The following is a 22,359-nucleotide window of genomic DNA, read 5'->3' on the forward strand; positions in this document are numbered from 1 at the left end:
ATGGATGCAATGTATGCATGATAAATATAATTAAGAATAAACCAAGCTTGAGATATTTTCAAAGACTAATTACAAAACAAGCTTTTTCTCTTCATTATTTACAAAAAATAATGACTTTATGTCAACCCTTATTTTGCTAGTTAAACCATTATCATTCAATTATATAAGTTTTATCTTAAATTTAAATAGTTGGCTAAATTATATCAATATTTGAGTAAATTGAATCATTATTCTTCAATTTCTATTTTAATTTTTTTATTTTCATTTGTTATCGAAAAATTTTGATTTTTTTCATCCACAACTTTTTTAATTTATTTTAAACCATCAATCCATCATTAGAATTTCGATGAAACATTGATGAAATTTGTCACGTGACACTTTATAAACATAAATGTGGGAAATTTAGGTTTGGGAGCACTATTTATGTTATTTAGGCTCTATTTAGTTAATGTTTTTACTATTAAATGTAAAAGTAATGTAACTTTAGTTGTAATATAATTAATCTATGTAGAAGTAAAATCATGCACCTTTTCATATAAAACAATTATATTATAATTGTTTATTTTTTATTTTTTATTTTTTATTTTTGCTTTTGAATCCAAACACATTTATCTAAAGAAAACTTTAAATAAAGTTTATTTCAATAAATATGTGTTGCAGATAGTTCATAATGCCATAATGGACTAATTTTATGAATAGCTTTTAAATAACTGAAAAGATGATAATTTTCAAATAAAAAAAAAGGAATAGAGATACTTGACTTCAAATAATTTTATTTTGTGAACAATTAATAAAAGTTTAATCCAGTTAACGGATATCTATAGGCCTTGCTAAGGTCAATAAAATTTTTGTTTTAAAAAATATTTTTTCATTTAAGAAAATATTTTTACCAAATTTAAGAACAACCGTATATTAATTATAAAAAATATTTCAATAAAAATTCTCTTATAGAAGGATTTTTCATTTAAAAATGGCCTTCTATCAAATAGTCACTCTCTTTACGCTTAATCTTTTATGATTGCATTCTCACATCTACAACAGTTTTGCATAAATCAGGTAAGGGTGAGTAAAAGCTAGTTAAAACGAACTTAACCAACAAAAGGTGATTATTCTAGTTCAGTTAACTTAATTAAAACTGTTAATTTGTTTAAGGGGTTGATTAGAATAGTTAAATCCGGTTAGTTCGATTAAAAAAATTTTAAGTTAGTTAAACCGAATTAACACACTTTATGTTTACTATCTTTTTAAGGCAAGTCTTGTATGTATTTCATTCACAAAGCTTCTCCATACTCACGTGTAAATTAAAGGTTCAAATTGCATCAAACAAATGACAAATAGCAATTAATCTCTTTAGTATTTTATTTTTTTTATTTCAAATTTCTTTTTTCTTATGTGTATGAATATATATTTCATACCAATATTCAACTTCCCCATGTAACAAAAAATTAAATTTTTATAAATCTCTTTTTAAGCATTAGTATCATTGACATAATGGAGCTTCATAATTTTTTTTTCTCAACCGGAAAGGATTTGTATTAATCACATTAAGTAAATACAAGAAGAGTTCACATCAAGTAAATATAAAAAGAGTTCAGCCAGAAGCATTATTGGAATATTTTGGTAATTAATATATGGTTTTACATAAATTTGGTGAAAATATTTTTAAAAAAAATTTTATTAACCTTAATAAGGTCTATAGATATCCGTCAACCGGATTGAACTTTTATTAATTGTTAATCTCTTTATCCACTCTAAAATATCTTTAATATGTGAAAATCATATGCAGCTTATCAAAGATTAAAACTATAATTTTGTTTTAATTTGATTTAGATAATAAAAAAATTATATCTAAAGGTTTAGTAGCAAAACTAATATATTATTTGTTGAGATATATTTATTATTGGTATTTATTTATTCCTGGGTTTCCAACCAACCCAAAATAGCCCAACTAATTGGGCCTGAACCACATTCCCCATACTTTATTTGGTTTAAATTTTATTTATTATTATTATTGTTATTGTTGTCCAGATTGAAAACCGGTTCTTCTTCTCTTAAAAGAGAGGAACAATCTAATACTGTTGTAAAAGCCAGCTGACAAATTTTTTGCAACAAAAAAGAAGATGCCCGCTGCTTCAATGGAGGTTCCAGTTCTCTCGAGTTTTCAATCAGCTTCTCGCATTTCCTTTTTGACGCATTCCTCTTCAAAGCTTGTTTCTTTCAAATCTTACTTTGGTCCCATACGTTATGGTTGTAAAAGATTGAGTTGTAACTTGAAGTCTTTTGTTAAAATTTCGATGAGTATAGAGAAACAATCTAGCTCTGTAAGTGGGTACGGAAACAACAGGGAAAAGAATAGTGGGATAGTGGAAGTGATTGCCATTGGTAGTAGGAAAGATGCTGTGCTTGAATTGTGCTTGGACTCGCCTTTCCAATCGTCTTCTTTGAGATTTTGGTAAATGCCCTATTAATTTCTTCTAAAAAAAATTTGTTTTGTTTTTAAAGGTTTTAATTTTTAGTAGGCATGCTTTTGGTAAGTGGGTATGTTTTCATTTGCTTATTTATACATGTTCCAAAGGGTAGAGCTGATTGGAAGTCATGTTATTGTCAATGTTGCTTTGCTAGTAAGGTTTTCGATTACGGTTTTGTTGCAAGATAGGCATATGTAATATGGTTTTATGGTTGGCGATACAATGAAAAGAAGCTAACTTGGAAGGCCTTGTTGTCATGTTAATCTTGTTAACCTCAAAAGTTCTGGCTTTCTATACCTGCTGAGAACATTACGCGCTGCCTGCTTTCAGTTAGAACTGTGTATGGCAACTGAAATCAGTTGCCAGCTTGCTGGTGGCCACTTGCTTTGTCACACTTAGTCTGTGACATAGGCCAGTGAGACCACTTTGGTAGAGTAGTGTCTTACTGACTCATGTCTAGGGGCAAATATTTTGTTTAATAAATAGATCTGAATTGCTTTAATTACAACTAATGAGAGGTTTGACATACAATCTCAAAACTTCTTCAATGGCATGAAGTGCCAAAATTGCTTCAGTTTCTCCTTTTCTATATTGTTCCCTTTCAAATTCTGCCTTAGATTGTTGTTATGAATATTTGTTTTCTTCTTCAAGGATACTTTCGAGCAATCTTGTCATAAAGTTAAAACAAAAGCTTTTGGCTTAAGCTATAGTTGTCAATTATTTCTTGCCTCCTCTCTTTTTCAATGCTTATATATTTGATATTCTCCCTCTTTGTTTTTCTTTCTGTCCAGGAATATTCTCATGAAAGACACATCAAATGTGCAGTTACAACAAAGATTCCTAGGAAAAGGTTTTTTTTTCCCTATCTTTAACTCTTTAGTTAGTGAATCATGCTGTATCAAGCAAACATCAAATTCAAATTTGAAATGATTCCTGACCGGAGAATTCCATTGTAGTTACTTTATCTTAAAACCAATTCTTAGGTTGGCTGTTTCTTTGAAGTTTCTTGTATTACATGCAAATTTATTTAAATCCTTTATGATATTTGAAGTGGAGATAATTTGTATTACATTTGGTGAAAGATCATGATTTCTAGCATACTTAAGAACCAAACTTTGTTTGTCATCAGACAGCTACCAATGCTAGAGCCCTCCTTTTCTTTAGTGACTTTTCATAAATTATTTTGTGCCTGAAGGAAACTTGAGTTTTAGCTAAGTAATTTTTGTGCCTGATTTTCTTTTCCTACTAAAATGATTAAGGCAAATGTGAACAAGGCATGTAAGGAGCAGCCGATGTGAATTTTCATTATAAACTTTTGGCTAGCTCTTTCAATCACCAAAAATCATGTGATCACATATTCCAAATAATAAATAAAGTAACAATCATGACACTAGCTTACTATTATGGGTATCTAAAATTAATTTACAATTTGATAGTCTTCTTTTAAAATTATTGAAGATGTTTAACCCATCATCTTCACATAATATGTTGACAGTATTTATGAAGGGTAGAAGTGAGAGTATATTACGAATTTATGATATTTGGAATTCCTTTTTCTATGGTTTTAGTAATAGCAATGTTACTTTTTGTTTCAACACTTGGAATGTGTAGGCAGAAGCTACTGAAATATGTTTCTCATTCTTTGTTTTCTTTCCACGTGGGTAAAAGAGAAATGGTGTCTGGTTATATGAAGTGGTTGTAGATGGGGCGGGGGCAGGTGGGTTGGGTGTTTGACAGTTTAGATTGAGATTTTAGATTTACATTTATGAATCTTAATTCAGACTTATAGCTGGCAAAAGAACTCATTGGATTCCATAGAGGCATAAGCCTATTGCATGGTAAAACCACTGTGTTGGAGCTTAGGCGAAAATAATATCTTTTCCACTGAACTCCTAATTTGACGTGTTTGTGTCTTTAGAGGTTGTCTTTACCATGAAAGATGATTTGTTTGTTCCTGTGTCCCAATAAGGGTCACTGTCTGTTTCGTGCACCTCTTCCTTTTGGTTGATTCCCTGTGTAAGGGATTCAATTAATAGGAAGCACTTGTGGTATTACTTAGTATGTCATAAAGAATCAATTTGTTGCCCTCTCTGGTGACAAGGGAGGTATTGTTTTTTATTTTCAATTTGTTTGTTGCTCAATGAGTCATGCCATGTTTCAGTTTTAGGAACATGAACATCTTTGGAATGCATGTTCTGGTGGATGCGTGATAATTGTTGCTTCACTGAATGTGTTTTGGCATTGTTTCTTACCAGTTAAAAACTCCTGAATAAAAGTCTCTGTCAAATTTTTGCCAAGCGAAGGTGGTAAAGATCACATTATCTTCTTTATTCCTTTTGAAGATGTAATGTCTTAAAGTTTTTCATATTTCTATGGCCAGTCATAGAGAATGCTCTTTTCCTTTTCTTTCCCAAGTAAAGATGCATGTTATCCTTGTCATTTTCTGGTATATAAAAGGCATTCCTATATTATCATTTTTTCGTAATTGTTCAAGCATTCTTCAGATGTGCTCTATGGCTCTTCTTTGCTTCATTCAAAGAAGCATTATATTGTAACTTTACTTTAGGAAGATCATTAAATCAAATATCACTCTGACTCAGTCATATTAAGTTCTGAATTAGAACTAATGCTTTCTCCTTTTACTTTTTTCTGGAAATAATTACCAATTACTGAATATTTGATTAATCCTTTTTTTACTTTATTTTTGGAGTAGTTTGCTTGCCTGGTGGCTATAAATTGACTTTTGTTGTACCTTGTTTCACCATAACCTTGCATATCTTGCTGCAACATTGAGAGAAAGCGTATAACAACTTAGGATAGTTTCAAATTATAATAATTTGCTAAAAGTGGTAAAGATGGGGTGGGGTCAAGGTAGATATTAGATTCATACCTTATAGAAAAAAAAATGAAAAAAAAAAAAAAGAAGCCTCAGGGATAACAAGACAAAGAAAAGGAAAATGCTGAAAAGCTGGAAATTTTTTTGGGGTTCATTACTTTTTCCACTTTGTATTTTAATATTTTGATATGTGTAAATTTCATAAGCTTGTCATGACATACATGCAAAAACTCTAGCTAATTTTTGTTGTACATTTTGTTCTCCTTTGCAGATATTACACCAAGGATTGTGGAAGCTGCTATTTTCGTGCAGTCATGTTCAAAGGCTATTATCCTTGTTTGTACATTCCTTGACTTGGACTCTTGCATCTTTTGTATGTTTTATTTTTAAAAATATAGAAAACAATGAATGCTGATTATTACTCGTCATCAAATGAAATACTATACAAAAGCTGTTTGCAATGATGATGTAATGACCCTCCTACTATGAATTAAATAAAATGAAAGTCTACAAGAATACAATGCCACACGTGGACTAGATGCAGTCAGAATGGTTATTAGAGCAGTTTTTATATTTTGGTAATTAAGTAGCGTATCTACTTCTACAAGGTGTATCATATGTGTATTAGATATCATAAACTTTCAACATCCGCAATCTATATGCTATAATTCATTTACTTGCCTTATATATTTCATTCTTCTTTATAGCCTTGCTCCTGTTCAAAATTGCAAATGCTAAGATGTGCGAAAGCAAAAGATTGTTATATTTCTCAGCCAACTTCCCTGTTGACTCAGTGTTTTCTTAGTTGTAAGGTTGAAATAGTACTACTGTTCCTTAGAATACTACTTTTGTTCTATTTATCCTATTTGTCTCTCTCATCTTTTTGTAGTGTGCTAACCTTAAGTAAATTAAATTACTTTACATTAGGCCCCTCAAAAGACTCCAAATAAGACAAAAGTTAAAGCAAATTAGTCAACCTACAAAATCTCAGTAGATTTTTTCCATGACATTGTTCCTTATGTCAGTCTTCAACTACCATCATAGATGATTGGCCTATAAGGAATTTTTGTACAAATTTTGATTTGGGGGCGTGGTGGGGGAACTGACATGTGTATGGCTAGTTTTCACTAAGGATTGCACATCTTTTCTTTTAGAATAGGGACATTATTCAAAAGAAGCCTGTCAAAAGGGTTATTGGAATATATTGACCTTCCATAGGATGACCTTTCTTGGTGTGTAGTCTATAGTTTAGTGCATGACAAAGGATATTGACTCAATCTGCATAGTTGATTACTTGATTTAATTTGCCATAAAAGGGTCAGCAGACACAGCTTCAAAAGAAAAACCTTAGAGGCCTTATTTGGTTTGACAGTGGTATTTTATGGTTATTTGATTATTCTGTTAGTCTTATTGGTCACAGTTTTGAGCATCAGTAGTGATTCACTTAGGGTTTGTGCTGAATTTTTGATAAATGAAGTTACAAGATAAACTTGGTTCCAATTCCTTCTCCTTGTTTTTTTCTTTTCAATTAACCAGGTGGCTGGTGCTGGATTTGGCTTGGATCACATTGCAGCAATTGACATTCTTAAAGCAATAAGATCTGCCAATGGATTTGCTGTTTCTATCATTTTAAAGCCTTTCAGTTTTGAGGGACAAAGGCGACTTGATGAGGTCAGTAATGCTTCAAAATTGTGACATGACCTGCTTGACCATGAAGAACATATGAAATTTTACTCCAAGAAAAAGAGAATGCATGATATAACAGTTTAAAATCATCCTGTATAATGTATATTATTCTTTGGCATAAATGGCCTTAGTTTCAAGAACTGAATTTTCTACTATATAGGTGAATTTAGAACAAGAACAACATCCATTCTTTTTATATGTCTGTCTGTCTCATGGCTAAGTCAGAATAAAGTGGATTATGCCATGACATTTTTGGTACTTATGTGTTGGAGTCCAACTTCACATGGTTGCAAATTTAAAGTTAAGGTCCGCAATATTCCTTGAATACAAACCATTGGCAAAGTGATCTTAATTGATATGTGGAATGTCACTATTATTTTGGTTTTAGGTGCAAGCCAGACCATGAAACATTAAACTTTACAAAAGTTATTGAGTGTAGACTATGCAACCCAAAAATATTGGAGAATTCATATAGTCTATGATAAATAGGTAGACAAATTGATGATTTAGACTGATTAGAGATTACCTGCTTACTTGGATTATGTTAGCTAAAGGTCATTCGCTTTGGTTTTATAACTAAGTAGAATTATAAATGAGGATTTGAAGATCAGCAAGAGTTGAATCGTACCCAGAGTCTATGGATCTTGTCGCAGTAATCTCCCAGAAGTTAACTAAGTGTTTGGGTGGTCAATTGATAAGTACTAGGCACGAAGTTATGCAGGCGTATAGGCCTTCTTACTGTGTGCCATTAAGGGGGAGGTTTAAAATGTGAGGTTATTGGGTTAGCTGTGAACAGCAGTTCAAACTGATACTTTTCATGCTTCCTTTTCACCACATATCATAACTGTTAAATCGATTTGCAGGTCAAGGTTTTGGCTGGAAAACTTCAAGAGATTACAAATTTTTGTATTGGTAAGTATGATACAAGCATTTTGTTAGTTGAACATTCACCATTTGTTTAAAAATGACTGGATGACCAAATGTTATCAATTATGAACTCCCAAGGGGTTCCTCATGGACATATAGAATCTTTTATTGCGACATAACTATGTTAGTCCTCACAAGGTTATTCTACATAGCATCCTGATGTTGCTACCTGCCATTATCAAGAAGCTACTTGAACTTGGTACTTTTTGCAAAACAAGTAGTTTCTCTTTTTTAACAGGACACCTGGAGGTTTGCTATGTCTCTTGGTTTATTGGAATCACATTGAGGGTCATTTTTGGTGGTAGAAAATATGAGGCTTCCTAGATGGCAACCATTCTTCTTAGGGGTGGCTATCTGTCTGGAACCCTGTGGAGAAGAAGATTGCATGTTTTCATTGACATGTGGCACATGATGTAATTCTGCAGTATCATGACATGGGAGCTCTAATCAGTCCTTGCCTTGCTCTCCATGTGATTGCAATATTAGAAACCTGCTGGACCTCTATCTTAACCCATTTATACTTGTTTGCTTAGGATTGTAAAACCAAATTCTCTTGTTCTTATTATCTGATCTTCCAGGATGCTTTATTCTTCTTAATTTATCTATGCAATTCCCTGCAATCAGCTGCAAGGGTGGTGAATACCTGAAACCTACCATTATCTGAGTTATGATTGAATTAGTCCATTCCGCATAATTAACATTATGGATAACAATTTTTTCCCAATAGAGAGTCTTATTTTATTTTGTTTATTGAACCAATTGTGGCAATATTAAAATCCACCCATCAGAAGAGACACATCCCTTCTAAAAGCCACCACTACTAAAGTGACCCATCTACCGTCACTTGGTATAAGGTGCTCATTCCTCACACTCCATGGCTTTTAACAATTTAACATTTTTCTAAGGTGCTCGGGTTTTTCAAAATTATGTATTACATTTCATTGTATAAATTCTTCAATATGCTTTCCATTAACTGTTACACTGATCAAAATGATGGTTCTTACTTTTCTAGGTGGCCTAAATGACAATCTAAAGTTTAGTCATTCAGTTGCACAACTGGTTTTTTAGTTTTAAATTCTTTTTTGAATGACATCCAGTGGTTTAGAACTGATTGATGGACTATGTGAGCAGTCCTCTTTGGTTGAGTAATTTGAACAGTTTAGCTATGGTTATCAAGTTCATGCTTTTGCTTTGATTGAGATTATTATGTGTAATTACTAATGAAAACTAAATTTCTGATAATTATAAGAGAAACCAATGAAAAGAAGAAAGGGGGTAGAGAGGAGATATTTTGAGTTACTTGGCTATACTTGTTCCAAAAATAAATAATAAGTCACTTCTAATACAAACTGCCCATTCTGATGTTGGTAGTTCCCTCTGATTTTTCCTTTTTGGTTCTAGACTTGTTAACCTTAAAGTGGCACATTAAGTAGTGCTTCTTATTTGCACTTTTGCAGATATTGACACTGACACCTTGCTCAAAAATGAGTTGGTAACTCTAGATGAGGCTTTGAAAACTGCAAATTATGCTGCTTTACTTGCAATGAACACAATATCAGTGGTCATAAGTGTAAGCATTTCTTCTCCCTTATATGGTTGGAACTTAACTTTTGCACCATGCTTATGTCATTGGTGAAATCTGGGAACTCTCCAGGAGAAGCAAAGAAAGCATATTGATGCAGTGCATGATGATATGAAAGAACTTAGAGTTTCAGAAGTTGTAAATGTAAGCTGACCTGACTTGCTTTTTGCGATAGTTATTACTTATTTTATTATTTCTTGAACTTTTGTATTTTGTTCTTAAACTATGTTGTTTTTCATGTATTTTGTTCTTCATTCCTAATTTGTCTTTGCATGCTGCTTCTGGCACCTTTTTCTTGACCTTGATTGAGGATCTTAGATGTACAAAGTTTCTTGTTCCCAATTATAAGATTTCATTGCTTACTCCTTTTTAGTTTTCATTAACTTTTCTTAGATGAATGGAAACTTGTACAGATTCTTGGAAAGTACAAAGAAGCAAAACTTGGATTTGGTGCTGGCTACAATATCAGAACTTCAATTTCTCAAGCTTTGTATGAATGCCCTTTTATTGGTGCAGGGGTAAAGGTATGATTGAAGGAAATTTAAATGCGCATCTGGCATGAGTTTCTTTTGAAGTGTTGAGTTATGTGCATATGTGACTGCATGCATAACTTTGTATTTTGTGTTGTTTAATCCTCATATGGTTTTCTTTGCAGTTAAAATCATATCATTGTTTTGAATATTTTTGTGATATATGAGCAGCCTACTGTGGTTTATGTTATTACCATTTCATTTTTGAACATAGGACCTCGATGGCGTGGTTATATGTGTTGTTGCTAGTTCAAATGTAATCAACAACAATGATGTGCAAGCCTTTTTGCATACATTCCGTCAAACTGCAGAGTACACAGAGGACATTATAATATCTGTAATTCATGAACCTAATCTGGAGCCCAACCTGCTAGTCACAACAGTTGTTATCTTGGGGTAAGAATTCTTGCTTTAGAAATAAGATGGCAACAAATCCATTACTAATGTTCTCTTAGTTATAAAATTGTCAATTTGGTATTCTTTAACTGGATATGTTATTTTCCCTAAAACTCTGTTGTGTTAGGCATTTATCAGTAGATTAGTTTTTTCATGAATTCAAATTCATTTTCAGGTTTTTTCACCTTAACTTCTTTGGTTTGAGGTTTTGGCACCTAAAAGTTTAAAAGTCCTTATAGACCATCACATTGCAAAGAATTGTTCATCTGTTAATTATTTATATAAACTTGTATGGCTGCACAAACTAGTTGTTTCTGCCCATTGTTTGTTAGTTTTTCAGAAGCAATTTCCTAAACCAGAGAGTAATTCATGTTTAAACTTATATCATAAAGTATGATTATTGTCATGAGGTATAATTGAAGTGTTGCTCTTTATTAGTGAAAATTCCCTTTTCCCTTTTCTTTTAATTGATTGGAGGCAGCTAACCTTCTTGTTTATGTCAATATTGGAACCAGATCTATGTCATTTTCTGTTCAAGCATAATATATGTACTTAGACATAGGGGAAAAAAAATTTTCGGGTACTTTGCAGTATTCTGGTTTTTGAGAAACCAAACCAAATGCTTTTTGTAACTGAACTGACCTGGATGGAATTCCATCAGTTCGGATCAGTTCCTTGGTTTTCAAATTTTAACGATTTTTAATTTTTTTAAGTATTATTTTAGAATTAAAATATATATTTTTATTTTAATTCTAAAATAAAAAGTAATATAAAATTTAATTAAAAAAGTACAATTTGGTCCATTGCTGATCATTTTGGGTTTTCATTGTAAGTATTGTAAGTGAACCAAACCAAATAGATTAATGTAATATTCTGATAATTGTCACTACCTCTGAGACAGGCCTCAGAAATGTAGACAAAAAAAAAATAGATTAATGTAATATTCAAACCAAAACCAAATTGAATATGATAAAAAAATTGATCTGGACCAAACCGAACACTACAGTTCAAATGCCTTCTTTGGGTTTTTTTTTTTTTTTTGTTCAGCCCTACTTAGACAAAAAGGTAAATTTGGCCCTTAAAACAAGTATTGAATGTATGATTGAGCTTTGTGACATTTATTTAGTTTAACTAGCCCCTCAAATTCTTCATTTTGGTTAATTTGGTCAAATTTATTCAAACAAACTGTTCATTTTACTGACTTGGCCAGTGGATTATCACTTAAAAATCCAAAAGGACATCAGCCAAAACTCAAAATGTACCTAACTTACAACAGTAGAAGTTAAATTTCAATTTTATTTCAAAATAGACAAAAATGATAAACATAGGGAGGATGGTGAATTTAGTTAGGCATATGCACCTAAGAGCAAGTATCTTTTCCCATGTCCTGGACATGTTCTCTAAAGCAAGCCTATAAACATCAGGTCTTAGTCTTGGCTGAGAATTTACAAGGCAAATAGGCATGGCAATGAGTTGCATTGAAATCTTAGAATGCAGCTTCCTCCCTTTCCTCCCTTTGAATGAGTTGCATTGAAATCTTAGCTATGATAGGTTCTGCTGCATGATTGTTAGGAGGTAGATATTTGATTGAAGTTTAATATGTAATTCACTCAATTCATTAGACTTCTTCATGGCATAAGCTCATGGTAGCCATTTATAGGTAAGCACAAACCTGATGGTAGTTTTATCTTGATGGTGACAATATTTAGAAACTATGTAGCATACATTTTAGTTTTTATGATTACTGTCTTTGCAGTTTGTTGCAACATCTTTTACTCATTCTCAATTACTGATATGGCAGTTATGAATCCAAGTTCTGTTGGCTGTTTTCTCTTCTTCTTAGCCTGACCTAAAGCTTTTGTGATTTCCAGTCATCTTGAAGAACAAACTTCGCAAAAAAGCAGCATCTTTACTAGACTGGCACAGCATTTCCCATTTGTTTTCAAACTTTTGAGGAGTAGTCCTTCACAGTCAAATGGTACTTCCAGAAACAATTTCATGGTGATAAATAAGATAGATTCCAATGAGATGGAAAATAAAGTAGCTTTGGAAGGCATACCTGGAGACTCTGATGATTACTTTGGAGAAATTGAGAATGTACAAAACAGGAAACCCAGTGATCTCAACTCTTTGAGGTTCGGTTGTAACTCATTGACAATTTGATTCTCTTAAAAGATTCTCTCTTCAGTAAACTGCTTATAAGCTACGAATTGTTTTTCTATTGGATAAATTATGACAGTGGATCTGATCAAAACGAGGTTGCTTCATTAGATGGAACAACTGATTCTTCCAGTTATTATGATGAAATTACTGAAGGTAGCGATAACAAATTTCATTTGTTAGATTAGAGTAACCATTCACAATTTGATGACTCATGATTGTCTAAGTAACTGTCAAGAACCTGAAGATATTGCATATTGGAAAAGTGAATCAGCTCATTCATTTTCCATATTCCAGGTATTCCTACTTTCCATCGCGACCCACTGAGTGGCTGGAACTTGGGTCCAGGACATCAGCTTGCGCAGGAGTGGGCCAAAGAAAGAGCAGCTGACTCAGAAGCTACTCCGGTGCTTGATAATCTCAGCATCTTCTGCCTTCCTGTTGGAGTAAGGTCTTCAGAAGAGTTGACAGAGGGTGTCAATACCTTGTATGCCTCAGAATTTCCAGAATTAAAATCTGAAAATGATGTCAAAGCCCCATCATTTCTGAGTTCAAGTAGGTCTTGGGCTGCATTGAGTGATGCAAGTTTGGAAGTGATGAGGGAATTTTATAACACTGCATCTACATTATTAAAGGGAAAGACTGATATTTCTAAGAAGCAGGGAGTACTTTCTGTTCGTGCAGCTTCTATGCTGGTAATCTGCATCTCATTTAACGTGCTGTCTGTTTTCTTTTAGTTCAGCTTTTAAGGCATGTTAATTTTCGAATTCCTTGTTTGGGCCATGTACTGTAAGAGCAGTTTTAAGGCATAATGAATATTCTTTGTCAAATATGGACTCTTACTAGTTTCTTATCCTTGTCTTGGAAGGTGTACAATCATGCTAAGTAGGTTTACACTACAATGTCTTCAGTTATAAAACCTGTTTATTTATTGTTCACTTACCATCTGCATTTGTTTTCATGTCAGCTTAGAGTATTGATCATTGCAGTTAATTTTACAATAATTTGAGTATTCTTTAATACTTATCTGAAACTGCAATTTGCAAAAGAGACATAGCTAGAGTCCAGAACACTGCCAGGAGCTTAAGTAAAAGGAAAAAGGTTATCAGAATGCTGTTATCAGAAGTGGATCATTTTTTTTATTTGTTTAGAAATGACAGGTTTGTCTATTAGTTCATGTTATGGCTCTCTTTTACTGCAAGCCTTAGTTCAATGATATGATTTTCAAAATTTAACCTTATTCCAAAATTTTCTTAGAGATTAAATCCTTAATATTTTATCATTTAGCATGTCTGTCATCTTTGGGTTTGCCTTGGAGTTACAGGCTATCTCTGAGTTATGACTTTAGTTCTAATTATTTAGTCTAACACAGGAAGCCGAACGAGATTCACCAAAAAAGTGGAGTCCTATTGTGGAGATGCAGTACAGAGGAGGAGTTTACAAGGGGCGATGCCAAGGAGGTCTTCCTGAAGGAAAGGTACTCTGATATAGCCCTGGTTTATTTGACAAAACTCGCTTCATGACGTATATTTTTTCATTGGGAGATGAAATCAGATGACAGTTGAGTAAATTTTATATAGGGTTGTCTTATCCTTGGTGATGGAAGAATTTATGATGGTATGTGGCGCTATGGTAAGAGATCAGGTGTGGGTACATTCTACTTCAGTAATGGGGACGTTTTCCAGGGATCTTGGAGAGATGATCTGATGCATGGCAAGGTCAGGCATCCTTTTTTTTTTCAAACATGAAGCTGATCTGCTTTGATAAAAATGACAATGTCAATATTGGCTTTCTTATCCACCTCTCCATATTTCATAAAAAACTGGTAGTAGCTGTTTAACCCTTTTTGCCTTTGAATTTGTTATTTGTCCAGCTATATCTGGTTCTTATTATTGAATTCAGTAAATTTTGATTCTCTTCTTAGTCATTTCTCCGAATTATCTTGGTACTTTACTTCAAGTTGAATTTTGCTTTGGTTAGAGTGAAAACAGTACCAAGTTCAAGACAAGTTAAGAAATTTAGGTAGCAAGATTAATTTTTTTTCAAAAGTATGTGACTTGTTAAAGATGGGAGAGAAGATCTATGTGGTGCAAGGAATGAGAGAATGGTAATTGACAGGAAAGCAACAGTGTCTTTTTCATTCACATTGGACAGGATAGGTGTCTAGAATTGCTCCAAAAAATACTAGACCGGTAGATTTGACCCTTTTCCTTTTTTTCTTAATACAAAGTGTAGAGAGGGTTCTTGTAATAGGGTGAGTTCTTGTAATAGGGTCAGGAAGTGTTGCAAATAAGTAAAAAGGATATCTCGGAGGCAATAGAGAGGACGATTGGAGCAATTTCTGAAGTACTGAGTGTCATAATAGTTGGAAAAGAATAAATGAATAGCAAAGTAATGATTGAGAATAAGTAAAGAATAGACTAGTGGTAGAAAAACTGTATTGCCAAAGTATTTGATTAAGACTGAGAATAGGTATAGAATAGGCGAGCGATTGAGTGAAGCTGAGACGCACTAAGTAGAAGAGGACTAGAGAGAGAATTTAGAGGAGGCTCTAGGTGATAATGTGTTAGCTCTGAGAAAGTGAAGATCTTTAAATGAATTGTGAAGGCTCTCTATATATAGTGCTAAAAGTCGCGGTTACTCTAGAATAGGCGTTAATATACAGAATAAATGACTTTATTATGAAAAGCTTTAATATGAGTAATTGTTACTATAACCCATCATACGGATATTAAAATGGTGATTTAATTATATATAATGGCTAGAAACTTATTATATAACCGTTGAGGTAATTGGGTGTAATAAAACTTGTTATCGAGTAAAAGGTAATAGAGAAGAGGGATACGTGAAAAGCTATACGAAAACAAGAGAAAAAGGTGTACCTGAACAGGTACACGAGAACAAGATAAGAGGGAGAAACACTTGTGAAGACCTCTTAACTACCTCAATATTTGAACCATTAAGTCAAACTCTCCAAAACACCCTAAGATGAAAGTAATCATGAATCTTGTCACTTATTCTGGGTTATTTTCACTGGTAGTGAAATGGTTATTATATGCGAAGTAGTTGTTCCAATTGTATTAGTTGTCCCGCATAAGTAGTGCTTCACTTGCTCTAGTTGTTTTGCATGAAGTAGTGTTTCACTTGTTCTAATTGTTCTCATTATTTTCTATACAGAGCATCACGCTGTAAAACAATTCTATAGAGAATAAGTAATAACCAAAATCAACTATCTACACAGAGCATTTATTTTGTTTCTAGATATGATAGATGATATATATATATATATACTTCTCTTTCTAACTTATTGGTGATAAAATTATCTTACATGGTCATGTAGGGTTGGTTTTATTTTCACACTGGAGATCGGTGGTTTGCAAACTTTTGGAAGGGAAAGGCCAATGGTGAAGGTCGCTTTTACTCAAAATCTGGTAATGTTTTCTTCGGCCATTTTGAAGATGGATGGCGACATGGCCACTTCCTTTGTATTAATGTTGATGGAGCAAGGTGTGTGTTCATATCACAATATAACTTGCGTGTCATGTCTAACATCCTACATAAACATGTGCTTATTAATCACTTGTATTTTTTTTTGTTAAACTAATAGATGGACAGTTGAATATGTAGTAAAAATTATTAGCTTCAATTGTTTATGAAGCATGCATCTCCTGTACAAACATGTGAGATGATCTTATACTCTAGATACGAATTCATGTAGCCATCACCTAGGTAAAACTAACATGATTATGAGCAATGGCTACCTTTGCAATTCTGTGTTGGAAAAATGCAGATAAATTATCCAGCACTATATAGGAATGAAGTGTTTCTTCATTTTCCCATGATATCTGGTAGACCGATAGGGATACGCCCCCCCTCCCTTCATCCCAGAATAAATGGTTATCTTTGAATAGATTCTGCTATCACAAACTGCATCTACTGTAACATGACTTGTTTTTATTTGCACTCTCTATATTTATAGGTCCATTGAGATCTGGAATGAGGGTGTTCTCATGAGCCGGCAGCAGCTGGACGTGGATGCTGTTCTTGAATAAAATCTCTAATCGTGTGTGCTGTTGACTATATCCTTTGTTTTTATCGATATGATATAGCCACTATGTTTTGGTTTTTTTTTTTTGTTTTTTCACTCCGTATTCAGAAGGTAGTTTGTATAGTCTATGTAGACCATGTACATTATTCCTTGATAGCACACATTCAAATTGGGAAACATTAGGTTTATTGTATAAAGTTACCCTGTATTTAAGTTGAGCATATACTAAATTCAATGTCCTCAAATGGAACACATAGGCCATTTTTTGACTACTGTGTTCTAAAAAAATAACTACAAAAAAAAAACTACCATAGTACAAGTAGAAAATAAACCAAATTAGAGATGATGGGAATAATGAGAGTCGTATTGATTAAAATACTGAATAAAAAATGCCATATATATCATCCTTCATGAACAACTTGTCTGGCAATTTATAATACAGAATTTTGAAAACTGGTCTGGTTCGGTTCAGCTCAACTGAAATAGCACAATTTTTCCATGTAATCGGCACTTGTATTGTCACTAAAGTCAAACAACTTTTCACTGCAAAATAACCAAATCGCGGATCCTCACTGTCAACCTTTTCTGTCTTCTCAGGCACAACAAACATGGATTCATCAAATAATATTAAGCATCATGGTGACTCAGTAATGACATTTGTACTCTTTAGCAATTTATATTAACAGTGGTCCTACCAGGGGTGCTAAGGCACTCTTGAGACTATAGTGGGTTCACTGCTCATCAAAACCCACAAAAACCAAAATTAGCAGTTTCATTAGACCCAATTCTTTCTTTTTCTTTTTTTCTTTTTTTTTTTTGGCGTTTTATTTCTCAAAATACTCTGGCTTGCAACTCATTCAAAAAAGTTTGCCTTGTGAATGAAATATTTTTAGTAAAAAGAGCCAAACTCCTTTGAGCCTTACTTTTCGTGTTAAAGTTTAGACATTCAAGCTTCTTCAACTAGATACATTATCTTGCTAACATCTGTCATCTAGCATAAAGAAAATGAAATACTATTTAGATTAGAGAGGGAAAAAAGTGAGAGGTGATTGTTGGTGCTGAAAGCAACTTGAACCAATGGACAATAACTATCCCCCAAAAGAGAAAAGGTCACCGCCATCAATTCAGTGTGTAAATGAGGAATTATCACAAAAATGAGTGGAACCAGCAAGCTTACCCTCTTATTATCTTTGGACGGTAAATAATTTAAAGATATGTACAATTCCAATCAATGTTTTTCCTCTTGTTGAGCCTTCATCTCTGGAGGTGGGGAATCAAAATGGCGTAAAGAACTAAGACTGTAACACAGATAAAAAAAAACAGAGAAACCATTTTGAGGAAAAGCTCCAGATCATAGTAACAAACAAAAAAGTAGAAAAGGTTGTTCAGATATAGACAGCAAGAGTACCTGCAGTTCTGAGGAACCCTCCAGGAGAAAATATATTCCTTCTTCAGATCTGGTGGCAATGACATAAATGCTCTCCAGTCTTGAAGCATAATTTTGAGATCATGAAGCTTGCTATCCATACCATAACAGCAATTTGCATGCATTGTGCATACTAAATTCAAATCTTTGCTAGGTTCACAAAGGCCACCAAAATAAGCAGTATCCAAAAATCTAATCTTCAGTCCAATCTCTGAGATGAAAGGATGAAACTTGATCTTATTAAGGACATCTTGATCATGATATCCTGGATAAGTTTCACGTGAAGAATACCAGAATTTGTAGAATGCTATTGACCGATTATTGGACTTTACATAGTTAAATCCCCCATTGGGTCTGTTATTCATATCATCAGGTCTGCCTAAAAAGTTGTCGCATGCAATCTGGAAATCAACGTCTGAAAAGAACCGTGGGAATGGATCCCTAAACCACATGATATCAGCATCCTGAAGAAGTAACCCAATGAAGAAGGCATTAAATATGCAGATAAGCATTTTCACAATGTTCATTAGATTTGGATAAGATCCATAAGTATAACTAAGAAAAGCTATGAACATGTGAGACAAGCTTATATATTAGAGAAATAGGCTGTAGTCAACCCCACTATTCCCTGCTATCCCCCTTCCTCCTATGTGTATCAACATGTCAGAAAAGTCCTCATCTAAGTTTGTCTATTGATAATGATCAAGATAAATAGATATGTAATTCAGGACAGACAACAGCGACAGCACCACAGAAATGAACCTTTTCAAGAACAGAGTGGGGAACACTCTTGTTAGTGTAAAAATGATTGTCAATACATATGCAAACCAGTATTGTGTCAAAAAGACACAGGCCATAGTAAAGGTTTTGACATTCTAACTACAATCTTCAAAATTAGATGGGGTCCCAGGACCTTCTTTTATCATGTTATACAGACAGTAAAACATGTGTTCTTCAGAAAATCATAAATGAAGACAAATCTTTTAGCAGTAAGAGAATTCCTGGAAAAAAAAAAAATGTTCTGTAGCCGTAAAGGAAAATATAGAAAGTTTGATATATTATTTATTGCCCTAACAACTTCTACAAGGAATAAATTGACTTTGTTCTGAAAATGACAGAGCATGCACCATTTGAACACAGAACCTTTCACTTAGATATCAGGCTGCACAGATAGGAAGAATCATCAATTCTAAAACAGAATCAGCATGTGAACAACAACTTGAATGAGATTAAATTTTCCAGAATGAGAGGCAAATACCGTGAAAACAAAACTATAACCCAACTCAAGGACAGATCGCAGGAAATCAATCCTTCTCCACATCATCTTCAAGTAGTGTGGGGTCATAAAGTATGCTTCCTGATGAAAATCAACATCCTCAGTGACAAGAGCATAGCAATGCTTATGTACAAGCTGACAACGATTATATGCCTTTTCATCCAAGGCAACAATCACCAGATGGTCCAAAAGCCTACGTGTGTCATCTCCAAGCATAAAGCTCTTAAGGAAAAGGTCAACAACTGAATTGGGACTCGCCCAGGCATCATTTAAAGTTGTTAAAATAACAGTATTACTCTTCATGGAAGCGTTCTTCAAAACTTCTTCAAGCTGTTGCATGGGGTTCTGCAGGAAAACAACTTTGAATGAAAAAATATTCAGGGATATTCCTTGGATTCTTTTCACAGGTAAGCGTTAATAGGAAAACATACTAGGCAGCTCATCCTATAAGATTGCCGTTGGCCTTCACTTTAATGCATGCCATATTTGTTATATGTAAAAATTTAGTTGTTCTAGTTGTTTCAGTGAAATTACTACATAACAAGGGAAAAAAATAGAGAGCACTAAACCCTAAATTCCAATTAGGTAAGCAGTACCCCACAGATGGAACCTCTAAAAAAGTCATATATAACCAATTCATCAAACAGAATCAAGTCATCATTTTGATAAAATGACTTCCATAAGCACAAGGAATAATATACAAGCTAGCATGCCACTAAGCTCTAAATTCGAATTCAAAATTAAGTATACAGTAGCCCCCACATAGACCATCTGAAAACGTCATATATATAAATTCATCAAACAGAAACAATTCATCATTTAGATAAGACGACTTCCACAAACACAAGGAAGAAGATACAAAGATAACACGCCAGCGTTAATCCAGCAAGCTCCTAGCACAAGAAAAATTTTACTATCCAAAAAATTATCTGAGAATCCTTACAGTCTCTACTAAGCACTAGCTCTATCATGCTGGGAAAATTAAAACTAAATTAGCCAATTTAATTCCTAGTTTGCAACAATAAGCTAAATAGTTAATATTTTACTCTACTAGTAACAAGGTGAACCAAGTAACTGTTTTTCAAATCTAATTCATGAGAGAATTATTTGTACGATAATTCATGTGATTTGAACTTACCTGTCAATTAATTCTATTCAATAGGGGAAAAAAAGAAAGAAAAGGAAAAGAGAACTAACCGTAGAAGAAGAGTTATCGTACAAGTAAGGGAAAAAGCGAGAGAAAGAGGGAGAAGAAAGGGAACCGGGCGACAAACGAAGGAAGCGGAGAGAATCATTAGCAGTGTAAAGAAGCAAAGCGGAGAGAGTGACGGCGGTGAAAATAAAAGCAGCTCGGCGAATGAGCATCGAGATTTCGGGAGACATAGCGACGGAAGAAGAGGATGAAGAGGAAAGAAAAGAAGAGTCACGGGGAGGAGGAGTAGCGAAGGAGCAGCAGGTGGAGACCGCAGGAGGAGGAGGAAACCGTCTCCTGTGAAACCTTAAAGCCAACTGATGCGGGAACGACATCAGCAAACAATAATTTCATTCTTTATTATAAAAATATTAGAAAAAATAAAATTGGAAGAGAGGAGGTTGCGCTAGCTTGCTGGCTGTTCCAGATTCCCGATTTCCCAGTTGAATTAAAGAGAGAGAAGGCTGAAGGAAGGGAGACACTGAGAAGCCTTAGCTAGTTAGCCACCTTGACAAAGTGGGCCACCACCCCTACCCCTACCCCACTTAATTTAGATCTATTTGTCATCTAATCTCAGTTATAATTAATTAAAACTACACAAACGCATGAATAATACTTCTTCCTTTGTTTTTTCCTTAATCCACGTAATGACGTTGAATGTTTGAAGTGATTTGTTTAATGACAATAACTCGTTTTTATTTTACTATTTTACCTTGTCAAAAATTTTTAAAAAAAAGTCAAACCTTATGGTTTTTGTATTTATATAAAATATTATACATCTACTCTATTAGTTTAATACGGATCTTGAGTGAGATATGAAAAGCCCACTTGCCTTTTCACTTTCATCTAGACCCCGGCTCCACACTGGAGGATAACTGTTTGTCATTTGATATCCCCGATCCGACTACATCATTATCTTGGTATCTTAATAAAGGAGAAGAGAAATGGGATTCTACCTCTTCTTTTCCTATCAATTTTCTTCTTTTCAGCCCCCTCTCATGCTCATTCGCCAATCTAATTTTTTTCCCTAGGAAAATAAATGGGAAAAAAAAATGGTTCAACCAATTGAAATCAAGTAATATTTCTTTTATTTGAAAAGAGTAAAGATTGAAAATTATGAATTCATGTCATATTGTATTTGGAGTTATTAGAATCAGTCAAATCTGATCGTGAATATAATAACAAATAAAATAAAACAAAAATTATAATTAAAAATCTCAATAATAATAATAAATTTATTATCAATTGCTCTCTAATTGTAAACTAGCCATAATCTCTCTAATAGTAAAAATTAATTAATTGAACACTCTTTTTCAATTAAGTACCGATTTTAAAACTGAAACACGTTAATCCAATCACAATTCATAATTGTTACATACCATACAATATTGTTGTTAATTGATAAAATTAAGCCAGCATTAAACTCATAATTAACCATAGCGGCTGCGCCGGAGCAGGAGTAGGACGAGGCGGCAGTCGTTTTACCATCGTGGAATAGGCAGCAGATGGGCCCTGCCAGGAGTCTTTATAATTGTAAAGTCATAGTTATATAATTTTAGCGAGATATTTTACTCATTAATATATATAATATATATTTAGTTGTTTTACATTCAAAATGTAAATAATAAAGCTATATATAAATATTAAAATATGACTATATAGTTTAGTTATTCTTGCCAATATAATAACACTTCTTGTCCAATATAGAAACCACAAAATTTTTAAACTCTACGAATATATGCATCTAAATAATTGAAACCAAACCTATACACTCAAGTGATATTGTCAATGTCAACGATTAATTAATTTCAATTTAAAATCTCTACCTTCCA

At 33.4% G+C, this 22,359-nt stretch overlaps 2 protein-coding genes across 4 annotated transcripts; one reads left to right on the plus strand and one right to left on the minus strand.

The window, feature by feature from the left end:
* LOC18609942 (protein ACCUMULATION AND REPLICATION OF CHLOROPLASTS 3) lies at positions 2,032–16,902 on the plus strand. Its single transcript, XM_007045316.2, has 16 exons — positions 2,032–2,452; positions 3,260–3,318; positions 5,576–5,640; positions 6,841–6,975; positions 7,854–7,902; positions 9,375–9,487; positions 9,572–9,643; positions 9,913–10,023; positions 10,244–10,425; positions 12,297–12,560; positions 12,665–12,741; positions 12,883–13,280; positions 13,958–14,062; positions 14,166–14,303; positions 15,926–16,092; positions 16,565–16,902. The coding sequence occupies exons 1-16, from the start codon at positions 2,121–2,123 to the stop codon at positions 16,635–16,637; spliced, it is 2,340 nt and encodes a 779-aa protein (XP_007045378.2). The 5' UTR covers positions 2,032–2,120; the 3' UTR covers positions 16,638–16,902.
* LOC18609943 (uncharacterized protein At4g15970) lies at positions 16,977–20,993 on the minus strand. Of its 3 annotated transcripts, none has more exons than XR_001926725.1 (5): positions 20,533–20,993; positions 19,318–19,680; positions 18,042–18,523; positions 17,811–17,931; positions 16,977–17,176 (listed from the first exon to the last, which is right to left on the minus strand). XR_001926725.1 is itself a non-coding variant. In XM_018115898.1 (4 exons), the coding sequence occupies exons 1-4, from the start codon at positions 20,860–20,862 to the stop codon at positions 17,862–17,864; spliced, it is 1,245 nt and encodes a 414-aa protein (XP_017971387.1). In that variant the 5' UTR covers positions 20,863–20,993; the 3' UTR covers positions 17,631–17,861. The 3 variants fall into 3 exon arrangements, 1 of the variants encoding a protein (XP_017971387.1); XR_001926726.1 differs by having other exon boundaries at positions 16,977–17,624; XM_018115898.1 differs by lacking the exon at positions 16,977–17,176 and having other exon boundaries at positions 17,631–17,931.

This window comes from Theobroma cacao, chromosome 2 (genome assembly GCF_000208745.1).
Source record: "Theobroma cacao cultivar B97-61/B2 chromosome 2, Criollo_cocoa_genome_V2, whole genome shotgun sequence".
NCBI lineage: Eukaryota > Viridiplantae > Streptophyta > Magnoliopsida > Malvales > Malvaceae > Theobroma > Theobroma cacao.

Bases quoted from the DNA above. Each gene is read 5' to 3' on its own strand.
- LOC18609942 (XM_007045316.2), top strand. From the start codon at position 2,121: ATGCCCGCTGCTTCAATGGAGGTTCCAGTTCTCTCGAGTTTTCAATCA. The intron at 3,319-5,575 runs GTTTTTTTTTCC...TCTCCTTTGCAG, and splicing joins ACAAAGATTCCTAGGAAAAG to ATATTACACCAAGGATTGTG. The intron at 12,561-12,664 runs GTTCGGTTGTAA...AAATTATGACAG, and splicing joins AGTGATCTCAACTCTTTGAG to TGGATCTGATCAAAACGAGG.
- LOC18609943 (XM_018115898.1), bottom strand. From the start codon at position 20,862: ATGTCGTTCCCGCATCAGTTGGCTTTAAGGTTTCACAGGAGACGGTTT. The intron at 19,681-20,532 runs GTTAGTTCTCTT...GTTTTCCTGCAG, and splicing joins ACGATAACTCTTCTTCTACG to AACCCCATGCAACAGCTTGA. The intron at 17,932-18,041 runs GTACTCTTGCTG...TCTGTGTTACAG, and splicing joins AGGGTTCCTCAGAACTGCAG to TCTTAGTTCTTTACGCCATT.